Consider the following 10183-nt stretch of genomic DNA (forward strand, 5'->3'; position numbering starts at 1 on the left):
AGTTAACACTTTTGTGAGCCAACACAAAAGTGTTAAGTCCTTCCTATGAGACAAAAGGACCAAATATTACAACTTGTTCTTTATGTGATCTTCGAGCTCCCACTTGTAATGAGAACCAACTTTGCTGCAGTTTATACAAAGATTATGAAAGTTATGCACTTTTATAAATCTTTATAAAATCGTGGCCTCCTCTTGATATCTTCAAAAATGGTCTCCATCTTCATCTTGTAACATTTTTTAGAAAATAACTATAGTCTAAAACTAATATATCACATAAAAATAACAAGAATAAAAACTAGCTACTTTTATTACATACATTATGAATAAAAAAATATTGCAAACCATTTTCAACCAAATCACACAAATAATAACACAAATGGTCCAGAGCTTGTTTATGCACTCTAAAATACATATAAACGTAAAACAACCTTTGTTTTTCTAAGACACCTTTAAGTGACAAAAAATGCATTTAAGTTTTTGTCACAAAAAGTAACCATTATAAAGTTGTCAAAGAAAATATGTACACAATTACTTTTATACAAAAACAAGTTATCATTGTTCTCCAAAAACTAAGATTTCCAAAAATTATAAAATCTAACCAAATTTGCAAGGTGACTCTGATACCAGTTGTTGGGGTTTATCTCAAAAATAGTCTCATAAATTAGAAATTTGACAAATGGAAGACTTGATTTTTCGAAAATAACATAAGCTAATTTGCACCCACCAAGGATCATATTGCAAGTTATAGAAAGATTAAATCACCAACCAAATAGTGGATGAATAAATAACAACCTTTGTAGTTCTTTAAGTCATCTCGGGAGGCTTAGAAGTTGATGGAGAATGTAGAACTTTTGAGACACCAACAAGAACTCAACTTCATGTAGATGCTAGTCCATAAACTCTTAACTCTTAAGCTTGAAGTTCTTAACCAATATCAACTTCAAGAGAGAAAAATAATGCAAGTGTTCTTCAAGAGATGAACCAAAAAGTGAGAGAGAATGTCTAACATAAGCATGTTACGATTTTGGTACATTAGAGAGGGAATGAAGAGTGAAAGCCTCATAAAGGTTAATCTTTACTCTTTAGTCTTAAAACTTTAAGACAACCCATGCTCCTAAGAAATGATGTCTCCCATGCTTGCAAGAAACCCCTTACTTTTGATTAAACTAATATAAAGACCATTCACTTTTTCTTTTTTTAATTTTTCGGCCATATATTAAAAAAAAAGAAGACATGAATTTAAGTTTTTATAAACCAAGTTTATAAAATATAAACTCCAATTTTTGGTAAAAGTCAAAAGAATTTATCTAGTCCAAAATGTTGTGCATGAATTATTAATTCATACTATATGAATTATGTAATGTTACTTGCTAATGAAAACTATTATTTCCATCAAATAAATAATTTCCAATTAATTATAAAAGTTTATTGAATATCTATTAAAACCATTTTCTAATAAATAATCAATTCTATCAAGTTGTTATTAGTGTGTCCTATTAGTATCATATGTTAATTAGCAATATCACTTTAATATGATTCTTGAGCATACTAGATCTTTTCCAAGAACCTTTCAAAATGACCCAAAATGAAGAAAATGAAATCTTAATTGAAAATTTCTTTCATTGACTTAGGTAAATAACAATGTTAATAAGGATTGTCCTCCTATGGGCCAAGATGAAACTAATGTGGTTGAAAATGAAGATTTGAATGAAGCTGTAAAAATTAATGAACCAATTAAGGAGAAAAGAAGTAGGATAAAGCAAAGACACCTTTCTTACTATGATGTCCGACTTCCCCCATCCGTCGACCAAGCATGACCTATCTCCGATCAACAGTTAATTTGTCTATGATAAAAGGTGGAGACAAGCAATGAAGAAAGAAATCTAGTCCCTTGAGGAGAGAGTCTCGAGGATCTTCTAGAAAGAAAATGAGATATATGCTCTAAATGGGTCTATAAAGTCAAATATATAGTTGAACATCACAATGTGAGACTAGTTGCTAAAGGCTTTACCCAACTAGAAGGTATTGATTATCATGAAACATTTGTACAAGTAGCTAATCTTGTCAGGAGCTTACTCATTGTGGCCGTTCGAAGCTTACTCACTGTGGTTGTGAAGAAAGGATGGATAATACACCAGTTAGATGTGAATAACAACACATTCTTACATGGCGAGCTAGATGAAGATGTATACATGAAGATACCTCAAGGCTTTTGTAAGAAGGAAGAGACAGAAGTGTGCAAGTTAAAGAAGTCATTATACGGTTTGAAGCAAGCCTCACGAAACTGGTATACAAAATTCATAATGACCTTAGTTGAAAGTAAGTATACGTATGTATATAATATGTACAAATTAGTAGTATAAAAGTATTTTTATTTCTAATGAAGTTTTACAAAATATGGAATGAAAAAACCAAAGTCTAAAACAACATAAAATGAAAAACAATTTTTTCCCCTAGGAAATCCCTCAGAATTTTCTACACATTTTCTACGGATTAGTGACAGATTTTGATGTCCGTAGGAAATTCCTCGGAACCTACACATTTTCTAGGGATTTCTAACGACCAAATTTTGTTTTTAGTTTTTCAAGATTCAAACAATATTTTTTTTTCTTTCCATATTTTGTAAATTCTTATTATACATTAATGAATGTAATTTCACCAACTTACACATTATATAAACATGTGTATGTGTATGTGTGTATGTATACATGTATGTGTCTATGTGTATACACAAACACATACGTCTATTTAACCATAATATATATTAATAAAATAATGTTTTGAGTAATTGGTTTCAATGGTATGTGAACGTAAGTAAGTGTACACAAAACATACATCTATATACAGATCAAGGATGTAAAAAAAACTCGACGTTAGCTAGTTGGTGGACTAGGGTTATATTAATTGGTTAGGTGATGATTAACCGGATGATTAATTGGGGACACAAAATTGTTAATACGTTGGATTTTAGAAAATTAAATATCACTAATATCATAACAAAGTTCATAAATACCATTAATATCATAACAAAATAAGTTAATATGGTTAATACAACACTAATCATTCCTCAAATTTTTTGTGTTGAGGTAGAACATATTCAAAGAGTTTAAATTTCATTATTTTCTACTGTTTCGCTCATTGTGTAAGAAAAGATTAATCGCTAGGCGCTTTCTAATCGGTTGGGTAGCGCCTATGGACTAATCGAAGATTAATCGTGATTTAGTCGGGATTTTTATAACACTAATATAGATATGTATCTATAGCTAGATTAACAAAATAATGTCGTATGTAATGAGTTTCAATGGTATACGTATATGTATGTATGTGAAATATATATATATATATATATATATATATATATATATATATATATATATATATATATATATAAAAGTTAGTGAGATCAATATATTTAATCTATAATAAAGTTACACAAAATATCAAATGAAAAAAAAAACAACATTTGTATTTGAGAAAACTAAAATAAGTTATTCTCTAGGAATTCCCTAGGAAATATTTAGTAAATTTCGAGGAATTTCTTAGGTGTAATTATAAGTCAGACTTAATTTTTCATATTTGCTAAAATTTCCTCTGAACTTCGAGTGATTTACGAGGAAATGTATTTCAAACTTAATTTTTCATATTTTCCAAGAAATTCCCTCAGAATTCCGAGGGTTTTTCATGGAACGATATTTCAAACTTAATTTTTTATATTTGCTAAGAATTCTTTCGGAACTTCCGAGGGATTTCTGAGAAATTGTAGTTATTCAATTCCCTAGGAACTCCCTCGCAAATGTGAGTATCTTCTGCGGAAATGTTTTTTCTAGGAAAATTCGTTAGGAACAAGTGCCCTTTTCTAGTAGTTGATTTATTTGTTTAACAAATCACATGTTTGTGTCCCAAATTTAAATAGTAAATAAATAAAATAAAACAAAAAAGACCGACAAAGACGGTTGACGCTTTGTGACTCCCTTTCATGTTATCTTTATCGAGATTGATTTATACTAGTTAAATGGATTAAGAATAGAAGGTGAAACTAAACGTAACATTGTAGGTGGGGATTATATGAATTAAGTCTACTAATATGATAATCACTAAATGTTATATCATAAGTGAGGATTAGGTAGGGATGATAACTTTGACATTTCGTCATGAATTAACAAGAAATTACCTGAACGTGGCTTTTGTCCGCATAATAATTCAACTGCATCTTTGTAGATTAAATACGTTAGAGGATGGAAGAAGGGTTGACAGAAAGAAAAACGAAAGATACAAAGATGGCAAGCTCAAGCTCTAATGAAAATGTGGCAGTGGAAGCTGGAGAGGAATACCCGTACACATACCCATACCCTTCAAATCTTTCTGCAACAAGCTTTATAAGTGTGAAACTAAGTGGCAGGGATGAGTATATTATGTGGAAAACACAGATGCTATGTCTCCTAAAGAGTCATGGCATGTTTGGTTTCATCGATGGGACACTGACCATAAGCCCTCAAACCAGCAGTACTAGTGTTTCTGGGAAGGAGAAACTAGGTGGCGATGATCACAATCACTGGCTGTGGACAAGATCAGATGCCCTTGTAAAAGGTTGGATTCTTGGTTCTCTCTCTAAAGAAACACTCGCTAATGTTCTGAAACGTCTCACAGACAAACTCCATCAAGAGACAAATGCAGATGATTTTAGTGCAAAAGATTTATGGGATGAACTGCAGATTATCTATGCTCCTACTATCCTTCCACAACTACTTCCACAATTGGTTGTTGTAGGTAGAATCTCTTGTTTGCTAATCTATCTTGATGATTTATATAAACTGCCAACATTAGTTAGTTTTGTTCAACATATGGAACTTATATACCTCCAAAGGGTAATATTTTGTTACCTGAATGATAGAATATGTAATAGAGAATGTAATAAAAAAAACCTGCAATTACCTTGATGCACAAGGTTTAAGTGTGTGACAGGAAGAACAATGCAACAGGGGAAGAAAAGGCAAGGAATCAAAGGAAAAAATGAAATGAAACATAAAAAGTAATGCACTATTTCTACTAAACAAAGAATCCTAATCCAACACAATTAGTGAGAAATATGGAAAGTTTCCAAAAATACTCTTATTCCTAAAATACCCATATTCTGAATTATCCCCTTACAGTTTACACCTCTCATTGTTTCTCCTTCGAAATTCCTTGTGATTGGATTAGAAACTCAGTTTCTATCTTGTAGTTTTTTGTTTTCTATTTATTTTTATGTTGACAACAAAATGCAGATTTATATAAGCAACAAGAAGAACAAAGAAGGGCAGAGATTCACCACGAGTTATACGAGGCTACTCTATCAACAGATTGGGGTCGGGTTGATCGCATTTTGAGTGGTGGAGTAATTACAGTGACAGACAAAATCACCAAAAATGGCAACACAGCACTCTATGTAGCAGTGGGTGGTACCAACAAACCCGAATTCTTAGAGAGATTGTTGGAAGTGACACCAAATATTAACACACAACTATTGGATATGCAAAATTCAGATGGAAGCACACTGCTTCATGTTGCTGCCATTGTTGGCAACAATGAAGCTGTAGACATCTTGGTGGAAAGAAACTCAGATTTGCTGCTGGCCAAGGACAGTGAGGGTCGGACACCACTTGCCTTAGCTCTTTCTAATATGAATACCCAGACAGCCCGACATCTTTTGGAGCACATCAATAATACTGATGATATACAGAAGGATGCTCTGTTTTCTGGCACAACTGGTGATGAGCTTCTTGTTACAGTTATTTCTTCTAAAGATTTTCGTAAGTGTCTATTGATTCAACTTCCACTAGTAAAAAGACTAACCACTTTAGTTACTTGATATAGTTAACTTTGGAGTATATGTAGGCTTGGCAAATGATTTGGTGAAGAGTTACAAAATCTTTCATAGTGATGCTGTGCTGACAGCGATAGCTCAAAATTTCCCACCCGAACTCAATAAAGTGGAAAAATATATAGGTTTTATTATATATTTTTATCTTGAATCTAATAATTTTCTCAACTTCTCATTTTATTATAAGGCTTCTCTAACCAAATTGTTCAATTTTCTACATTGAAGCGTTCGATGTACGAAGTATAACGGTAAAAGGAATGCTAAATTATATGGTTCCCAGATCTATTCTATCATGGGTTGTCCGGCTGATGGCAATAATATTCTGTCTAGCCTATCCCCGTATGTCATGAGTTTATAATTTGTTTTGTTCCATTTTGTTTACCCCACTATTCTTTCCAAACTTTCTATTGCTTGATGCAGGGATGATTGGCTTTGTTATACTTTACTTGATGACCCTTAAGATATTAGGTAAGGTGAATCAACCATCACCATCCTTTTAACCAGAAATAGGGGTATATTTCATTATTTGTTTGAAAAGCTCAATTTGATATATGTTACAGGGTGGATAATAATCAAAGAGAGAGTTCGAAACCATTGTGCTGCTGAGGAACTATCAAAGACCGTATCTAGATTGATAAAAAATTCCAATGACCCCAGCTCTTACCATCACTATTACACAAATCCTATTCTTGAAGCCACTAGACAAAATGCATGCAAAGTTGTACAAGATATTGTGTCTTTCTTCCCAAATGCAATTTGGAGTACCAACGAAGATGGTCACAACATTCTTCAATATGCTGTGATAAATCGTTCAATAAAGGTTTACAAACTACTACATAAGAAGAGCGAACACAAGAATATGTACAGAAATATTAAAGACTCTTCTGGCAATAATCTGTTGCATTTGGCTGCAAGATTGGCACCTGACAACAAATTAAATTTTATATCCGGGGCAGCTTTACAGATACAAAGGGAACTAAAGTGGTTCAAGGTAGAGACAGATATATCTGATAGAATTAATCCTTTTGTTTTTATGACCAAAGTGGCTAACATATTGTAATCATGTAGGAAGTTGAAGGGTTTGTATGTCCACTAAACATCAAACAGAAGAACTCCTTCAACGAAACACCTCAAATGGTATTTACAAGAGAGCACAAGGAGTTAGTGATTGAGGGAGAAAAATGGATGAAGGCCACTGCTCATTCGTACACTATCACAGCTGCATTGATCACCACCGTTGTATTTGCAGCTGCTATTACAGTGCCAGGAGGAAATGATAACATGGGGATACCAAATTTTACTAACAAGACTGCTTTCATAGTATTTGCAGTATCAGATGCCATATCATTAGTCGCATCTCTTATTTCATTGTTCATGTTTTTGTCGATTCTCACTGCATGATTTGCTGAAGAAGACTTTCTCTTCAAGGTGCCTACAAAGTTAATAATTGCATTGGCCACCTTGGTTATCTCAACAGCAGCAATGGTCATAGCTTTTGGTGCTACGTTGTACCTTGTATTTGGCCAAGGCAACAAATATATTCTTATATCAATAATTGTGTTGACATGCCTACCAATTATTGCTTTTGTGATCCTGCAGCGCCGTCTTGTCAATGACTTGATGAGTGCCATAGATGGTTCTAGTATTTTTGGTAACGAAAGATCACCCGTTCTGTTAGATCTTTTGCCTGATATAGAAAGTCATGCCCAAGCACAGGGAAGACTGGGCACTGGCCCAGGACATTAAGGCCAAGGGGGCATACAATTTGTTGTTGGGCTCTATCAGTATGTATAATGTATGTATCATCAGTAATTTAGGTCTACATAATGAGTGGCAAAGAATTTTTGGTGCCAAATCTGGATTAAATCAGAATCTGAAATCAACTGCGATAAATAAGGAGTCGGTTTAGAATCTCCCAATCAGGTGGCAAGGATTTGCAACATTCATCCAAACATGTGGATTTAAAAGCACCACCAGTGACAGCTCCCTTTTTGTCTACAAGCATGGACACCAAATGACATATCTTTTACTGTATGTAGATGACATCGTCCTCACTGCCTCAAGTGAATCCCTTCTTCGGCGTTTCATTGGCCTATTGTCTAAAGAATTCGCTATGACTGACCTCGGCCAACTTCATCACTTCCTCCGCATCCAAGTTCAACATCAAAATGGTGGTCTCTTTCTCTCTCAAGCTCAATACATCAACGACATCTTAACACGTGCCAACATGCAAAACTGCAAACCAAGTACCACTCCTGCCGACACGGGCTCCAAGCTTAGCCTCACTGCTGGCCAACCAATGTCCGACCCCTCTCTCTACCGCAACTTAGCTGGTGCTCTCCAATATCTCACTTTCACACGACCAGATATCGCATATGCTGTCCAACAAGTGTGTCTCTTCATGCATAATCCACGTGAACCACACTTCAATTTTCTCAAACGCATTCTGCGGTATCTCAAAGGAACCGGCAACCACGGTCTACACATCACTCCTTCTAAATCTGCCAAACTTACGCTCCACTTCTGGCTACTGTGTCTTCCTCGGTGATAACCTGGTCTCTTGGTCATCTAAACGTCAACCCACAATCTCTCGTTCTAGTGCTGCGGCAGAATACAAAGGGGTCGCAAATACGCCAAGCCATAATTATTTATTGTGACAATCTCTCAGCCGTTTATCTCACACAAAACCCAGTGCAACACCAACGCACAAAACATGTTGAAATTGATATTCACTTTGTCCGAGAAAAAGTTCGCATGGGTTCTCTTCGAGTTCTCCATGTTCCGGCAGATTACCAATATGCTGATATCTTCACAAAGGGATTACCTCGTCAACTTTTCACTCGCTTCCGATCCAGTCTCTCCATCCGACCAGCTACAGTTTCGACTGCGGGGGACTATTAGTAGAACATATCTCCATATATATTTGTATTTATTGTAAATTGATTGTGATTAGCAATTTCCTAGAATATCTCTTTGTATATCCCTGTAATCTCTCCTATTCCTGCTGTATATATAGAGGGCTCCTCATATCAATAAGATCATCAAGATTCATAGATTTACAGCAAGTAGTTACGGTTGTCATCCCAAAGCCGAGTTACATCTCTTCACTTCTGCTTGCTTTAAATTGCATTGCCTTGTTCTGTTCATTTTTCATTTGTTTATCATTTCAAATCTGTACTACCCATTGATACAATTTTTGTATGGCGTTATTATTTGGTATATTCTATCAATTGGTAGATTTTTGTTGGCATTTGACTACAATCATTTTTTTTAAATGTTGAAATTTATATATAGCTTAATAATCTTGAATGTTGAATTGTATTTCAACTTAAAAGAAACGATTACGATGAAGCTATATTTATAGCTAGATAACTGGAGACTAATTTGGAACCAATACTAATAGCTAGAGATTGGGACAAATACTACCGAAGATAAATAGGATAAATACTTGCCGATAAATTAAATTATCTCAACACTTTCTCTCAAGTTGGATTGTGAAAGTCACAAACATCCAACTTTTATATCTACATATTGAAACTCGGTACAAATTGGGCAAGGTACCACATCGCCACTATTCACATGTTCCCGAACAAAATTGCAGCCCGTCTCGACGCACTCTGTTGTTTCATGGCACAGGATTAACCGCTATATGACGAGCTGCTTCGTTATCACAAACCAAGGGAGTCGTGCAAACTTGTGATGCATCTAAGTCTTGTAAAAGCTACCAAAGCCACAAAACTTCACAAATAGTACCCGCCATAGCCCTTTATTTTGCATAAGCTTCTGCAAGCAAACGATCGCCACTACTTTTTTGCTTCGTTGTCCGCCAAGACACTAGAGCTCCTCCCAAACTAATGAACTTATTGGTAGATGATCTTCTGGTGGACGGATAGCTTAACTAGGTAAGGACAATCCATGTCCAAGAGTAGCTTTGAGATAACGAAGAACGCGAAAATTTTCATTTATGTGTGACCATTTTGGTTGACTTAATTAGGAATTGTCTGACTTGATTTTGCAGTAAAAGCAATGTCTGGATGCGTCACTATGAGATAAAGTAATCTTCCAATTAAGTGTCAATATTAAGCCGCATCGCCATTACGACTATAATTGTCTTTATGTAAGCACAAATTTTACTTACAACCTTGAGTACCACTATCTTCCAATATATCTAAAGTGTACTTCAATGCTAAGAAAGTATCTAAGAGCCCTAATGTCTTTTATACTAAAATGTGACTGTAAATTATGTTTGACATCATTTATCTTTTCATTGTCATTTCCCATCAAGAGTACATCACCGACGTATATGTACAAAAGATTTTCGAA

The 10183-nt window shown here is 34.5% G+C and overlaps 1 protein-coding gene across 1 annotated transcript; it reads left to right on the forward strand.

Annotated features, from left to right (window-relative positions):
* Positions 1 to 4235: 4235 nt before the first annotated feature.
* On the forward strand, positions 4236 to 8840 carry LOC145126786 (uncharacterized). Its single transcript, XM_079062086.1, has 7 exons — positions 4236 to 4767; positions 5265 to 5789; positions 5875 to 5985; positions 6086 to 6199; positions 6281 to 6328; positions 6421 to 6851; positions 6929 to 8840. The coding sequence occupies exons 1-7, from the start codon at positions 4236 to 4238 to the stop codon at positions 7259 to 7261; spliced, it is 2094 nt and encodes a 697-aa protein (XP_078918212.1). The 3' UTR covers positions 7262 to 8840.
* The last annotated feature ends 1343 nt before the right edge of the window (positions 8841 to 10183 follow it).

This window comes from Lactuca virosa, chromosome 7 (assembly GCF_052849685.1).
Source record: "Lactuca virosa cultivar CGN04683 chromosome 7, Lactuca_virosa_CGN04683_v6, whole genome shotgun sequence".
In the NCBI taxonomy this organism is placed as follows: Eukaryota; Viridiplantae; Streptophyta; class Magnoliopsida; order Asterales; family Asteraceae; genus Lactuca; species Lactuca virosa.

Excerpts from the sequence above, each read along its gene's own strand:
- LOC145126786 (XM_079062086.1), top strand. The coding sequence starts at position 4,236 with ATGGAAGAAGGGTTGACAGAAAGAAAAACGAAAGATACAAAGATGGCA. Across the intron at positions 4,768-5,264 it reads TCCACAATTGGTTGTTGTAG|ATTTATATAAGCAACAAGAA; the intron begins GTAGAATCTCTT and ends AACAAAATGCAG. Across the intron at positions 6,852-6,928 it reads GGGAACTAAAGTGGTTCAAG|GAAGTTGAAGGGTTTGTATG; the intron begins GTAGAGACAGAT and ends GTAATCATGTAG.